Genomic DNA, 16,167 nt, shown 5'->3' with positions numbered 1-16,167 from the left:
CTTACTGACTAGACCAGAATACTCACATAGGATGAATCTTCATAGCAGCTTTTGTTATCTTGGCAGTTGGTAACATGAGCCAGTAATTAATTGTTTCTAGCTGTTCCACTTTGATTAGTCATACAAAATAAATTTATTACGATTCTCCTGTGGCTGGTATTGCTAGGAGCTAGAGGCCTAGCACATGTGAGAGGAAGATAAGATGACTATGAGTGCTTTAAAGGTCTGGGTGTGAGGATTGGTTTGGCCAGGGCAAGTGCAGCTGTGGAAGGACAATGCAGGCTTCCTCCCCCTGCCCCAGCTTCATTGAGGTTTAATTAACAAATTAAATTGCAATATATTTAAAGTATACAATGGGATGATTTGATACACATATACACTGTGAAATGATTACCATAATCACAATTACCTATCTATTTATTATTTATTTTGGTGAGAGCACTTAAGATCTACTCTCTTGGTAAATTCCAAGTGTATAATACAGTATTATTAATTATAGTCACCATGCTGTAACTTAGATCTTCAGAACTCATTCATCTTAAAACTAAGAGTTTGTACTTTTTGAGCAATTTAAATCTGTTTCTAGGAGTTCAACTTTTTTATTTTAGATTCCATGTATAAGTGATACCATATAGCATTGGTCTTTGTCTGGCTAACGTGGGCTTTAAAGGATAGAAAGAAGAAAAATAATTTCAGGCTCAGATAAAAAGAGTGAAGGCATTGTAGAGTCCATTTCTCTCATTTCTCTTAGAGGCCCCCCCTGCAATGTTCCTATTACAGTGCTTTGTTATAATAGTTCTAAGGGTACTACTGCTACTTATGATGACATATTTATTTAATGATAAATAACCCAAATAAGTCCTAGACCTCACGAAGCCCAGTTTTGGGGTGGCAGTGCATTCAGCATAAGAACCTAGCAACCAAAAACAAAGGTAATTCCTATGTACATTGGTCAATTTACAATGCACAGTAACACCCCTGAAAGTCACCTCTTGCTATTCCTCTAGGTCTCCATTCAGTAGCTGCTTATGCCCTGTCTCTTTCCAATTCTTACTACCCACTGGTATCAGTTAGGTTTACATTCAGCTGCATGTAACTAAAACCTGTCCATACATATGTTACAAAATGGAGGTTTCATCTTCCTTATGTAACCAGAACTCCAGGGCCAGTAACACTGCTTGAGGAAGTGTCAGGGACACAGGCTTCCTTAGTTACCATCTTCTGCAAAGTGGCTGCTTCATCTCCAGGCTTTGAATCTGTACTCTCAGCATGAAAAAGGAGAAAAATGAAAGCAAATGACAAAAGCTTCATGCATGCCAGCTGAGTCTTTTTTTTTTAATCAGGAAAACAATAGTGTTTTGGAAACTCCACCCAGTAGAGTTTCGCTTATATCTCATTGGCAGAATTGGGTCAGTTGGCTCTTTAGCAGAAAGAGAGTCTGGAAAGGTAAGGACTTTTGTTTGTTTATTTATTTTTTAATGGGCATATTGTTTCCTTAGAACAAAATCAGGAAGGAAAGAGTGATGCTAGCCAATTGGCAGTGTGCTGTATTTCTCTTCACCTAAATGCTCCCTGAACCCCCTCTAACACACGTGTGCACAGCAGATTCTCCTCGTCCTTTCTACTGCTATTCTCCTTCTCCTTTCAGGAGTCAAGCGGAATCTTTCCTATTCCAGTTTTACTGGTATTTCTCTCCCCAACTGGGAACACCTACTAGATGCCAGGCACTGTGCCATGCCCCTTGTAAGTATTATTTCACTTAAGTCTCATGACAGCTATGAAGAGGTACTTTACTATTGTCCCACTTACAGATGTGGAAAGTGAGGCTTAGTGCGGTGAACTAATTTCCCAAGGCTTCATAGCTAGTGAGAGGTAGTGCTGTCATTACAATCCAGATGTCTTAGGTGGAAACTAACTCTGAGATGGAGACACGGAGACAGGAAGTTCATTGCGAAGTGCCTTCAGGATTAATACCTGTTGGGGATCAAGGAAGCAGCACTGGCAGGAGAAGTTAAACTAAGACATAGCTGCAACAAAGGCTTCAGCCAATCCCATAAGGATATTTGGAGCTGGGAAGGCCCTTCAGAGTAGTTCTCCCTTGAGGCAAAGGGGCCAGGCCTTTAGACCCCTGCATAAGTGGGGTTTCCTAGACTGCAGGTAGGTTCTTGTGGGACACAGGTATGACCTTGAGCAAAGTGGTTCTCTTCAACTGATGGCAGTTCCTGGAGAGGGTCTAAGTCACCCTTCAGCTACTAATACTTCCAGCAGCAGAGGTGGGGGTGGGGAATAAGGGCTTCCATCCTGAAGTAGACACCATGGCATCCACTATTGTCTAACCCTGATACTGCTCAGGTCATTTTCTTCATATAATAAGTTCTGGAAATAGTTAGATCCCACAAGATTTTTGTTGGTCTCTTTTCCTGGGGAAACTTACAAGAGTAAGGTTAGTAGGATGAATTATAGCCCCCACTAGTGTCACCATCATTGGTCTTCAGACTTTAATTAATCATCCCCCTTCTCTATCCTTTCTAGATTCTTCTGATCTTAAACAATCTCAGCTACTCTCAGTGGCTGTCATGGCAAGATGTCCCAGATCCGCATCCCTGGCAGAGTCTAAGTCCCTAGTCACCACACCCTTTTCAGGTGTGGCTGCTGCACTTGTTCATTTACCATCATACCCGAACAAGGGAGTAACAAGAGATGCCCCAGTGGATCATCAAACATTAACTTCTCTGCCTCCTATTGTGCAATAGCAGGTCTATCTCTTCCTGATGAACAGTGTCAATTATCCCTGTGGAGGTAGTGACTCTGTTCCTTGCCTGCTGGTGTCTTGGTTCAAGCAGCCCAAAGTCACTGGGAGGTAGCCACAGCTTAATGTTTAATGGGACTATTGCTGTGTTCCCTGATGGAAATATACCCCTTTGGGAACCAGGATCTCTAGACCTGCAGAGCTCAGAGTTGTGGCGATGGGAAGCACAAATTCCTCAAGAAGATCACTGGAGATGATGTTAAGCAGGGTCACTCCTTCTACCCCCTCAGCTCCCAGATCCATGAATTCTGCCACTGGGAACATAGCAGTACATAATTGTCATTGGGTAGGGTGTATTCTTCATCCTGGTAGATGGTACTCCATCCTCTCAGTGTGTCATTTCTAAGCTGGCCTCAGTTGTACCTTCAAATAGCCATGCCATCATCCTACTGGGCCAGGAGTTTCTGGTTAGTGTGGTATGCTGCAGGACCAATAGCTATCACAGTCATGTACTGAATGCTGTGTATAACTCTTCTGCTGTGAAAGTTACTTTAGTCTTATGCTATGTTATATAGGATCCTATGTTTGTGGGCCACACTTTCTGTAGGCCTTTAGTCAGTGGTGCTGGCTAAAAAACAAAAACAAACAAACAAAAAGCACTGTGGGCAAGCAAATGCATACCCAGAATGTGTGTCTATTCCAGTCAAGATGAATGATTGCTCCTTCCAAGGGTGGAAGAAGTCCATTTTCCATCAATGGGCTGGTTGGTTTACTGGAGGGATGGTGTCATATTAGGGACTTAGTTTTGGTTTCTGTTGCTGGCAGGTTGGGCACCTGGTGGCATCTGCAGCTAAATCAGCTTTGTTGAGTAGCAGCCCCAAAGCATGGGCCCATACATAGTCCCCATACCTGCCACAGTGGCCACTCTGTACATGAACTTGATTATCTTCCATGCTTCTAGGGGATAAAAGTTTTTTAAAATGTAGAATCTTGGCTAGGTTGGTAGGGGGTGGGCAGTTTCAGAAGCTTCCACTTGGCCTTCTCCACTATGACAACACTTACTCCACGGGCCAAGGAACTAATATGGGGCTTCTGCCAACTACCAAGTATGTCTATCATACATTGATATAAATGTATGATTCTAATCATACATTCAGGAAGGACCAGAGGACTTGTTATCATATATACTCACCAGGAACACAGTCTCCTTTCGTCATTAGGTTCTGGGGCTGAAAATTGGCTAAGGTCCAGATACCAGGCAAAGGACTGCGGCTTTTTACTGGGATAGGTTCCCTCAGCCTCCTCTCATCCCTCCTTGAGTTTTAAAAGGTGCACGCATTGAACCCTGTTGGCTGCCCATGTCAGTTTCTTCAAGGTACACAGTGTTCTATTAACTATCTCCTTAGCTCTCTGTGGGTCAAGTCCCCTATGTTGTCACTCTAATCTTGCCACTCATAACAATGCTTAATCTTGCTTCTGCTCTCTGTTTCTTCAAGATCCTATCAGGCCTATTGCTATCAGGGAGCCTAGCTCTGTAACAATACTGTCTGCTATCAGCCCTGGGCTACAGAAGGGAGCTGCCACTGAGCTTCTCAGTGATGGTGATGTCCCTTTACTGGTGCATTCCTTAGTGCTGTCATAAATGGCAGAACACAGTCAGCTGGTGGGATGTCCATAGTGTAGCCACTCTAGCACCCACACTTCTCTGAGTCTTTTACTCCCTTTTTCTAATGTCTGTCTTGATGGCTCTGGCCTATTTTACCTAGTGTGAGCTATTGCTTTCTCCAAGCTTCCTGCAGCCATCCTAGCATCCTAGTGGTTAGCACTATCTCCTGGGGTCCTTGCCAGGATGTAAATACTGTAGTACAGGAACATCTCATACCAATAAACTCCACTTTGTCTACTGTTATGCTCTCCTAGTCCCTCTCTCTCCAATTCGGCACCTTGGCAACCGAGTCCTGTACATATGCTCCCACTTTGGCAGGTAGGTATATGCACATTAGCTAGGTCCTTTAGCTCCTTTAGGATATAGTGCCTCTCCTCCTTTGTCAGGTTTAGCATTTCTTCAGGTTATTTAGTTACTAGTCTGATAGAAGGAAAGATGCTGATTGATTCTGAGGGTGTGTGTTGCCTTGTAAGGTAGATACTTTCAAGCAAGGGAGGTGGGGCACTTCTACAAATCCAGACTGTCTAGGGTGATGTGGGGTTTCAAGCTTTTCAAGTGCATTGATCCAGGTACCCCAAGGTGTCCAAAGTGTCAGGATCCCACTTCTTCCCAACCATGGCTCTTACCTTGGCATAAAAGACTTGCCAGAGCTGAGAATTCAACCTTTTTGCAGTTCTACTACTCTTATAATTAAGTCCTGGATCTGATCCTCAGCTATTTGAGTTCCCCTCTCCATTTATATGCTACTAAGGAGGCACTCCACTTCATCCTTAGCCTCTAATTGGTGGTGAATCACCCTCAAATTTTCATTGTTTTTCTCCAGAGCATATATTACTTCATCAAAAGATGCACAATCCCAAGGTTCTTAAATTGTTATTTCCCCCATATTTTCAAAATGCCTGGTAGATTGCATCTACCAGTGCATTCTTGTACCAGTATTACCTCCCATCTGTCCCATGTCATCACCACTGCTGACAGTTGTAACTGTGTACAGCTACAGCATGCCAGGACCTATCGGGGCTTTACCTGGGGGCCTCACTGTCAGCTGGCCAGGGGATGATTCAGCTCCACTGGATCAGACCACACTCATGGGACTAATTGGCTTAGTTCAGATTTTCTGGAAAACCAAGTCTGAGATGGAGATTTGCAAGCATGAAGTTTATTAGGTAATACCTTTGGGATCAACACTGTGCAGGAGCAAAAGGAGTAGGATTGAGCAGAAAGAGAAGTGGAACTAAATGCAGTCACAGTGAAGGCCTCCCCTGACCCCTTGGGAGCTGATCCAGTAAGGGGGCTCTGGCACAGGAAGAACTCTTCAGGGTGGCCCACTCTGAGGCTTGCATTTACCAGTCATTTGTGCAGGTTCTCCTGGGGCTCATGCAATCTGGCTTGAGGGAGCTCTCTTGTTGGGGGAAGTGCCTAGAAAGGGATTCAGTGGAGAGCTGTTGGCCACTAACACTCCCAGCAGCTGGGGAAATGGGCGCCTCAGTACTGAGGAGCTGAGAGCTTCTTGGTATGCTGGGGGAGTGGGCAGAGTGGAGAGAATGCTACTGGAACAAGACACTTGAAGAAAAAGTTGGCAGAGATTGTTGTGTGACCACAAAACAGAAGACAAATGGGTGAGAAGTGTTTAAAACCATACCAAACACTGGTAGTTTCCCTGAATCCCCTGTTGTGTTGGAGAATGCAGAATGGGGGATGTTAGGACACACATCTAATTCTACTCTACTCTGAAGCCCATGTCTTTCCTCTAGACCAGAGCTAGTCAAACTGGTGCTCCACGAGTTAAATTCAGATAGCAGACGTATTTTGTTTGGCTGTACAGTGTTTTAAAAAATGTGAATTGGCTGCCACTATGTAAAAATTGGAAGAGTTTATAGGTAAATTCAGATCTCCAGCTTCTCTTGAGTAACCAGAAGATCTAGCAACACTGTGTCAACATTTCCCCATGGCAGTAATTGAGTGGAGTTGAGTGACAGTTGCCCATTTAAATGGGGGAATGTGCTCCTTAGTTCACCAGTCTCTGTGCATTACCTTCTTTGCATTACCTCCTATACTAAGCACTGCCTAACACAGTGCATGGTATATATAATAGGGGTTTGGGCACTTAATATTGGTTCGGTGGAAACTAATGAATTTAATTGAAGAAGCTGGAGTGAAGTCTAGACCTCCAAGTGTAATTAGAGGTTTGGCATAGAGTTGGGGTGGGAGGTTGGGGGCTTAACAGGACAGGAAGTGCAGACTAGGATGAATTAATGAATTAATGCCAGCTGGAACCTGAGTAAAACAAGGAGAGAAGAGGGCCAAGGCCTGAAGTTTGCGTGTCATACCTTAGAGTTAAAGAGGAATGGGAAATCAGGAGAACCAGAGAAGAGGAAAGAGACATATGGAGGGCTCTCGGCAATGGAATGCTGCTGGAGGAAAGGGTACTGAGGGTTTAGGCAGTTGCATGCAGGCTAGCAAAGAAGATGAGGGTAATAGGCAAGGAGGCATGGCAACAAGAAAGTAATTAGGAACTTTCAGAGGAAGTATGAGAAAAGGAAAGGTCTGGAAGGCTAGTGGGGAAATAGAGGTATTGGGATACTCTCTGGGGGTATGGGTGGGAGCTCTTTCAGGGGTTCTAGTGGGGGAAGAATGGACATTCAGGTAATATTCATTTTTTTTCTTCAATATTGTCACCATCTTTTCCAACATCATTTCAAGACACTAGCCGTATTCATGTTGCAGCCTTAAAGAATGGACTAGAGAACTACCCAGACCCTGTCCTCAATTCTAGTGGGATGAAATATTAATTAATTTAATACGTATTTTGGACACTCACCAGCTGGCAGAGATTGGAAACTTCTCTCACAGATCTCTCTCTCTGTACATGGGTTTTTGACATTGTGGATTTTTGGGGGTAAACTAAAATTCTAGTTTTGCTCTGCCTTGTCACCCAGTTAATATCCTTTTTTGTGGCCTAACTGGCTGTTAATGAGTATGTGCTTAGAATGTGTAAACTCATTTTAACATTAGTCTAAGTAAAGTGCATTAAGAATGATAAACGTAAGGACAACCCATTGCAAAAGTCATGTCAAATGGAGATAGATCATCCATTGTTTTGATGTAACCTCTTTCTGTAAAACCAATTTCGTGACCAATTTCACCAGAAATCATTTCAACTCTGCCATTAGGGGCAAGGGAACACTTGTTTCAAGAGAGCCATGGTCTGACTCTGCCACCTACCAAATCTGCGACTTCAGGCAAATCTTAGAACTTCTGTGACCTAGCCTTATCAGTTAGATGAGAGTAATGATACCAATTGGAAAGGCTCCTCGATGAAAGATTTAAATGGGACGATGAGTGTGTTGAGTCAAAAGTGTATGCGAGACCCTTGAATTTTTGAGGACGGTGAAACTTAAATCTACTATCGATTGTACAAAAGTTTTAACTTGGGCGCCTATCAGTTCAGCAGAGGAAGTCTGGAATGGGATTCCGGAGTCTGAATAAGTTGACTGCCTTTGGGTCTAGCACAGCGCTTAAAAAAAAAAAAATCACTGGATCTCTCTTTGGCCTTAATTTTTGTTTTCTCAGCCGTCCAAAGGAGCTACAAAGGCCCTGGACACCTGAAGCTGTGTCTAAGAGTTGAAGGCAGAGAGAGGCTCTGTACAAACTCCCCAGAGCAGAGGCAGAGTTCGGCGCGCCGGGAGAAACGGTAGCTCCAGGGCGCCCTAACTTTCAATCCGGGGAGCAATCCAAATCCAGAGGCCTGGGGGGACGGGGGCCTTATGTGGCCGTGGGGATGGGAGCGAATGCTCCCGGGTCAGCTCGACTCTCGTCGGATGAACCCAGAGCCAGAGCCTAAGTGAGCCCAGCGGCGACGAGGGACGCGCGCCTCCGGGCCCGGAGGAGTTAGGTGACGTCACCCCCAAGATAACTTGCTTTTTCATTAATGAAACCAGCCGGCGCGGGCGCATGCGCGGAGTCCCCCTTCCTTCTCGCTCCGCCTCCCCTTTCCCAGCCGCGCTCTCAATCTCTAGCTCGCTCGCGCTCCCTCTCCCCGGGCCGTGGAAAGGATCCCACTTCCGGTGGGGTGTCATGGCGGCGTCTCGGGCTGTGATGGCTGTGGGGAGACGGCGCTAGTGGGGAGGACGACCAAGAGGCCCCCTCCCCTCCCCGGATCCCCCTCCCCGGCCCCCTCCCCCCAGCCTCCTTGCCAACGCCCCCTTCCCCTCTCCCCCTCCCGGCTCGGCGCAGGCCCCTCATCCCCACACCCGTGGGAACGTTCGGAGCCTGCACTCCTCAGACCCTCTCCTCGCCTCCTCCCTCACCTCAGCCCCCGCTCCCCGCCCTCTTCCCGGCCCGGGCGCCGGCCGACCAGTCCCTCCGCCGTCCCCCGGCCGCGGGGAGGACATGGCTGCGCACAGGCCGGTGGAATGGGTCCAGGCCGTGGTCAGCCGCTTCGATGAGCAGGTAACGGGCCCGTGGCGGGCGGGAGGTGGGAGCGGAGTGGGGGTGGGGACGGGGCGGGTGAGGGGAGAAGGAGCGGCCGCCTCCCCCGCGGCAGCCTCAGGCTCCGGAGGACAGGAAGGGGGCATAAGTCGGGGTGGCCTGGGGGGAGGTGCGGGGAAGGAGAGGGACGGCTGGTAGCTCGGGCTCCCCTTCCCACCCAAAGTCGGGGGGTGGGGCCTTCTCCCTCACCACCCCTCCGACCCTCCATCCCCATTATTCCAGCCCTTCCGCTTGTTAATAGGAGTGAGTGACCTGGGGGCGCGTTCTGGGGCTCTCCATCTGGATTTAATCATATCCCCCTTACTTTTCCTTTTTTTTGAACGGAGGTGGGTAGCATTTAGGGGTTTCCTCTTCCCCTCAGTGGACTTCCTAACTGGGGTGAGTAACTGAAGGAACCCTAAGGCCCGTCTAGTATACCCCTAATACGATAACATCCCGCCCCTCCCCCAGTTTCTTCAGCTTCCTCTCTTGGACGGGGAAGAGTACAAGAGAGCCGGGAAAGCACAGGTTTTCTTACTTTCTGCTCCATCGTCTTAGCCAGCTCGGAGAGCTCCAAGGGCACACACTGCACATCTTTTTGTTGCCCCTCACGGGCAGCCCCTCGTATGCTGATTTTGTCCTGATGACACAGGACTGGCTTTTTACATTGCCATTTGCAGTGGAAACCATGGTTCTTGTTTCTCTATGCTTCTGAAATATTTTCCCCTTTTTTCCTTCCTTGATAATTGCAGTTCATCCCTTTATTTTGCCAGCGGTCTGAGAATATAAATATTGTCTTCTTGAGTGAGAATTCTTGGGGATAAGGGGAGAAGGCTGAAAGGAAAGTGGGAAACTGCATCTGAGCCACTGACAACAGAGAGCAGGGACAGCTGGGATGTGGTCCTGGAGCCAATAATTCTGCTAGTTTTGTTGTTTTTAACTCTCACCTCTTGGTTGACAAGAGAACTTTCATTGAGAATATCTGGGATGGAAAAAAAAAGAAAGTTTTGTAGCTTGGGGAGGTGCCTTTTTTATTCCCTGAGCTTCACACACTAAATCCTGAGGCTAATCAGAATGAATGTACACGTAGCCCTTTGTCAGTGGGAATTAGCTTAACTTTGTGTTGCAGTAGGTAGTTGGGAATGCTTTAAAGAGGGTGCTTTTGGCAGTTGCGCTTTTACCAAGAGCTTTCTCTGATGAGGGAACTGTTGAAGATTGAGTCCTTCATTGTTTACTGGATATATTCATAAGCTGGGCCAGGGGAGGGATCTGCTTTTATTTGATCCATAAACATTTCCTTACAGGATTCACAGTGTTTCTGACCTACCTGAAAGATATTTGGGAATAGGCAGAGGAATTGAGAAGGAATTTGAAAAGAAACTACAAAGTTGTTTCACCCATTCTTCTACGTCCAGAAAAAGCATCTAAGCCATCTACTAATCTATCTGAGGAAGTAAAATGTTACTGCATGTATTGGATTGTATTAGTGGTAGATAATTAGATTTAATACTTGATAGAAAAGACTTTCTCGGAATAATTTAAAAAAAGTATTTCAAAGACACACAGAAGAATCCCAAAGCTGAACCTTGTGGACAGCAGAAGCAGAATGTAGGAATTTGAAGGCTTCACACCATAATTGTTGTTACCAAATTTTTTTAATTATGAAATTTTTTCCAATTAATTTTTAAACTTTATTCCTTCATTCTTACCTGTTGATATTTAGGTTTATCTGCCCCATATGAAAAAGAATTTTCTAAATTTTAAAAGAGGAATGATTTTGATAATATGCCCAGTAATGCAAGTAAATGTTTCCTTGTTTTTATCCCCGGTGTTAAAAGAGCTCAGGCTTTGTTGTTTGCTTTGTTACGAATATTGTGGAATCAAACTTAGCACCATCTGTTAAAAATTAAGGACATAAGAGTTTTAAGCAGAAGCATTTTATATGTTAATATAAAAAGAGACATAGGACAAATTATTCCTCACATTTTTCCTCTTAAAAGGGTAAAAGCCCATCGACTTTGCGATGCCAAAGTATAAGGGTTTTCAATGTTTAACATAAGGTACTTTTATACATTAATTTATTATAGAAGTAATAAATGCATTATTCAAATTAAAGTTACTTTGAGGTTGAAAAGTAAGAAAACTGAGGTGCACAGAGACTAAATGATGTTCCAAGGTCATGTCACAGACCTAATACAAGAGCTTCAGTATGAAAAGTATTGAATGCTGGACAATTAGGAATACACTTATCGATAAATATCCCATAGGAATTGTTGTAATAATCCATTAAGTATAGTTAGGAGAGAGGAGTTTGCATTTTTATTGAGGGGAAAAAAGAAGCGCTGCTTGTGATGAGAGATATTTGTATCAGAGTCCTAAGTGTTTCAACTATTTCTAAAAGTTTTAGATGTTAGTTATATTGTCAGTACTTTGTTTCACATGGTTCAGGGGGAGTCAGGATGCTGCTTTTTATTATAGCTAAGACCTGTATGTTGAGCTGTAGAGCAGGTCTAAAGATGGCAATTTTGTTTATGATTGAATTGATGTTTTAGTTGGACTTATAATATTTGTGGTGATTAAAGCAGAAATGCATTACTAGCCATTGCTGATTATATATTGTGCTTTGATGGGTGTTGCTTAGCAACCTGGTGCTGCAGACCCAGTTGAAAGAAGTGTATGTTCCATCTTGATGTTTTGAGCTCAAGTCCTTGTTTCCAAGTGGGTAAAATTTCTGTAACCTGCTGGTGTTGCACCGATACCTAATATTTTTTGGCCTAAATTGAACAATTCTTACCAATTTTAAAACTAATTACCTTTTTGATTAGGGAAATGGCAGTTCCAAAGTGGACAGCCAGAAAACTGAACGTATCTGTTCTATCTTCAGCTGCTGTTTCATCTGCCTTCAAGGTGTTAAGTCTCTAAATTGAAATCAGCAAATTTTAGGTATGCAGTTTTAAACTGTGGCTCATTAGCCAGGTTACTTAACAAATTAGAACATTGTTACATACCCCGCCAAGTCTCAGTAGGGCTTTGTTTCTGAAAGGGAGCAGAACACCTTGGTTATTTGAAGCTTAAAAAAAAAAAGGTATCCCAAATGATTTATTGTAAATATGTTCATTTAAGCAGTTATATTTTCTGTATCTGGTTAAGTGAAAACAGTATATAAAAAGAAAAACTAACATATTAAAGAATAAACTGATTTGTAGTAGTAGCATAGTGGTAGTTGTAAATTGAATGCCAATTGCATATCCTTTGAATATGTGGTATAAAACTCACAGTATAAAATGATTGTCAAATGTCTTTGAAGTTGCAAGCCACATATTAATTAGCCAGATAGATTTGTAAGATTTTGGAGCTGTTCAATTAAAAAAAAAAATCTCTTAGCTTTGTTCTTAAAGCCTGGTGTGCCATTTTTATAAGGCCCTGTAAGTAGTTGAAAATGAATATTCTTTTGGTGGGGGTATTTTGTGGTGAGTGAGAAAAAATTGCTTATTCTTTATTCTGGAACTCATCTTCTTAAAAACATTTCTTCCAACTGGTCCTCAGTTTTCTGGGCTTTCTCCCTCCCTCACTGTATCTAGCATCTATTTAGTCTTTCCTGTGTGAGCTCCTTCTTTCTCACCTTCACCTTTTAGGTTTCTTTTTCTCTTAAATGTTTACTTGGTCTGTAGCTTTCTGTCTGTGGATCAGTGTTTTTCTTCCTTTTGTTGCCAGATACCTGCTGCCTCTGCTGTTTATCCATCCGTTTCCTTTATAACTCTGAAAACTAGCTTCTGCCTCTGCTTTCCTTCTGGATTGCTGCTTTCTTGAAAGTGACTCCTGTGGCAAAACATAGTGGTTTTTGCTCAACTGTAATGTCACTATGGTGTCCCATTTCCTCTGGAAACCAGTCTCCTCAATTCCCAAGATTTATCTTGTATGTGTGATTGCAGATCCTTACATATCAATATTCTCATTGATCCTTAGACAGATGTGCTTTCTCTGTTATACCATGCTGCTCATCACTGGCCTGGGGTTCCAAAAAGGGGAGGTCTGGGTTTTGTTGTGTGACTTACTTCCTCTGTCCTTATACTAGTCATTAGATCTCTATGGGTCCTAGATTTCCTCCTGCCAGAAAGAATTGACTAGAAAATCACTAAGGTTCTCTTTCTAGTTTAAATATTCAGTGATTATATTTTAACAGCATCTCCTTGTGTCACAACAGTCGTTGGGAGCTGACCCCACTTAATTCACCAAATTATTTCTCATTATGCCTCACTATGCACCTATGTTCCAGGCAGGAACATATGGCTCCGTCTCTTTTGTTCGTTATCATGCTTATTCCTGCTTCTCATCCTTTGTTTATGCTGGCCCCTGCCTGAATGCTTTCATTCCTCCTTTGTGCTTTTCTGATTCCTGTCCATCCTTCAGTGTGCAGCTCAAACTTCATTTTTCTCATGAAATTCTTTTAAACTAAACTCACTGCAGTCTCACTTCCTGGTGTACTTGTCACCTGGGATTCTACAGACGACTGTGCATGGTTTCTCTCCACAGGAGGGTTGGTTGAATATATCTTAGCATTGTTTTCTTTTCTCTTATCTTCTTACCAGATAGTGTGTAAACTTTCTGAAAAGCAAGAAGCTTCTGTTAGATTTCTCATATAGTCATCCCAGTGCCCAGCACAGTTAACCAGCATACAATATGTCATTGATAGAATGCCTTTTATGTGATACCTGGTTGAAAGGTAGACTGGCTAAAAGGTTATTTTGGTTTTGTTTTAAATGTAAATAGCCAATTTTTCAGTGTTAATAATAGGCTAGGTATATAATATAAGAAATATTTGAATTAGGAATAGATTTTTTTTTTAAAGAAAGAGTTTTAAGGAGGAACTTGTAAATATTTATATTTCCTCCCACAAAGCTAGCATTGTTTTTGAATCAAGTTTCAGATCTGATTAAATACCGTTGTGATCTTGGATTTATCACTTACTTTTTTTTTCTTTAATTTTATTTTGGTATCATTAATCTACAATTACATGAGGAACATTATGTTTACTAGACTCCCCCCATCACCAAGTTCCCCCCACATACCCCATTACAGTCACTGTCCATCAGCGTAGTAAGATGTTGTAGAAGACACTACTTGTCTTCTCTGTGTTGTACAACCTTCCCTGTGCCCCCCCCACATGATATATGCTAATCGTAATGCCCCCTTTCCCCCTCCCTTATTCCTCCCTTCCCACCCATCCTCCCCAGTCCCTTTCCCTTTGGTAACTGTTAGTCTATTCTTGGGTTCTGTGATTCTGCTGCTGTTTTGTTCCTTCAGTTTTTTCTTTGTTCTTATACTCCACATATGAGTGAAATCATTTGGTACTTGTCTTTCTCCACCTGGCTTATTTCACTGAGCATAATACCCTCTAGCTCCATCCGTGTTGTTGCAAATGGTAGGATTTGTTTTCTTCTTATGGCTGAATAATACTCCATTGTGTATATATACCACATTTTCTTTATCCATTCATCTACTGATGGACACTTAGGTTGCTTCCATCTCTTGGCTATAGTAAACAGTGCTGCGATAAACATAGGGGGGCATCTGTCTTTTTCAAACTGGCTGCTGTATTCTTAGGGTAGCTTCCTAGGAGTGGAATTCCTGGGTCAAATAGTATTTCTATTTTGAGTTTTTTGAGGAACCTCCATACTGCTTTCCACAATGGTTGAACTAATTTACATTCCCACCAGCAGGTAGGAGGGTTCCCCTTTCTCCACAACCTCGCCAACATTTATTGTTGTTTGTCTTTTGGATGGTGGTGATCCTTACTGGTGTGAGGTGATATCTCATTGTGTTTTTAATTTGCATTTCTCTGATGACTAGCAATGTGGAGCATCTTTTCATGTGTCTGTTAGCCATCTGAATTTCTTCTTTGGAGAACTGTCTGTTCAGCTCCTCTGCCCATTTTTTAATTGGATTATTCGCTTTTTGTTTGTTGAGGTGCGTGAGCTCTTTATATATTTTGGATGTCAACGCTTTATCGGATCTGTCATTTATGAATATATTCTCCCATACTGTAGGATGCCTTTTTGTTCTATTGATGGTGTTCTTTCCTGTACAGAAGCTTTTCAGTTTGATTTAGTCCCTCTTGTTTATTTTTGCTTTTGTTTCCCTTGCCTGGGGAGATATGTTCATGAAGAAGTCGCTCATGTTTATGTCCAAGAGATTTTTGCCTATGTTTTTTTCTGAGAGTTTTATAGTTTCATGACTTACATTCAGATCTTTGATCCACTTCAATTTTACTTTTGTGTATGGGGTTAGACAATGATCCAGTTTCATTCTCTTACATGTAGCTGTCCAGTTTTGCCAACACTAGCTGTTGAAGAGGCTGACATTTCCCCATTGTATGTCCATGGCTCCTTTATCATATATTAATTGACCATATATGTTTGGGTTAATATCTGGACTCTCTCTTCTGTTCCACTGGTCTGTGGGTCTGTTCTTGTGCCTATCATTTACTTTTAGTGGTAAGTCTTTATGTAAGGAAATTTTTTTTGCAATGGTCTGGTAGAATGTAAAATATTTCAAAACATTTAAAGCTATTCAAGTGTCATATTTATTAATTTTCTTTATAGCTTACCGATTACTGTGTTTTCACTAAATGTGGGGGATTTATCCATTTTAAAGGTTACTTCCCTGAAATGTACCTTGGCCACTATGTTCCTTGCTTTAGCATTCACTTAAAAATACTTAGGGTGCTGAGAACATCTATGTATAACATATGACTATCTGTAATTGATCTGTTTTCTTGCTTTATTAAAGTCTAATTTGTGGCATGTGTATTATATAGCTCTTCAAGTTTGAAGAGTGTAATAGAAAAGTATCATGAGGTATTATGTGAAGTGGCAATGATATTGTTACATTTGATTTTGTATATTCCTACACTTCTTTTGATTTGACTTTTTGACCAGTGGGAAATCAGATTCTCAAATCTTCTTCCTGTTCTTGTTGTTAGTTATTGTCCTTCTTTTTTATGTGTTTAGCATGGAGAATTCTGTCTTTAAAGGAAAGTTTGGTGATATAATCCAGTAGTAAGCATGCTTTATTTTTGCATTTTTGTTCTTAAAGTTATGCAGGCATTTTTGTTTTAGCCTTCAAATGTGATGTTATGGGGTTCTGTATAAACTGTTTTGTTGCATTATAACAACATGCTCTTAAGGGTGAGGAATGTGTAATTAAAAATGTGTTTTGCATATGTGTTCCTTAGGCCTCCAGCTATTCTTTACTGGGGGTTGTGTATGTCTCTGTGTGTGCA

At 42.6% G+C, this 16,167-nt stretch overlaps 1 protein-coding gene across 7 annotated transcripts in view; it reads left to right on the top strand.

Moving 5' to 3' along the window:
* Positions 1-8,445: 8,445 nt before the first annotated feature.
* NF1 (neurofibromin 1) overlaps positions 8,446-16,167 on the top strand; it is a 304,417-nt gene continuing 296,695 nt past the window's right edge. For 3 of the 7 annotated variants that reach the window (XR_008997245.1, XM_057501131.1, XM_057501132.1), the window contains exon 1: positions 8,446-8,867. Coding sequence is in view for 6 of the 7 variants with exons in the window: in XM_057501131.1 (XP_057357114.1) it covers positions 8,808-8,867 (60 nt within the window). In the remaining variant the exon portion in view is untranslated. The remainder of the gene's footprint in view (positions 8,868-16,167) is intronic. The other 4 variants (XM_057501129.1, XM_057501130.1, XM_036906309.2 and 1 more) reach the window with 2 other exon arrangements.

The sequence above is a fragment of the Manis pentadactyla genome, chromosome 4 (assembly GCF_030020395.1).
Source record: "Manis pentadactyla isolate mManPen7 chromosome 4, mManPen7.hap1, whole genome shotgun sequence".
Classification (NCBI taxonomy): Eukaryota; Metazoa; Chordata; class Mammalia; order Pholidota; family Manidae; genus Manis; species Manis pentadactyla.
This window is presented reverse-complemented; position numbering and strand designations above follow the sequence as displayed.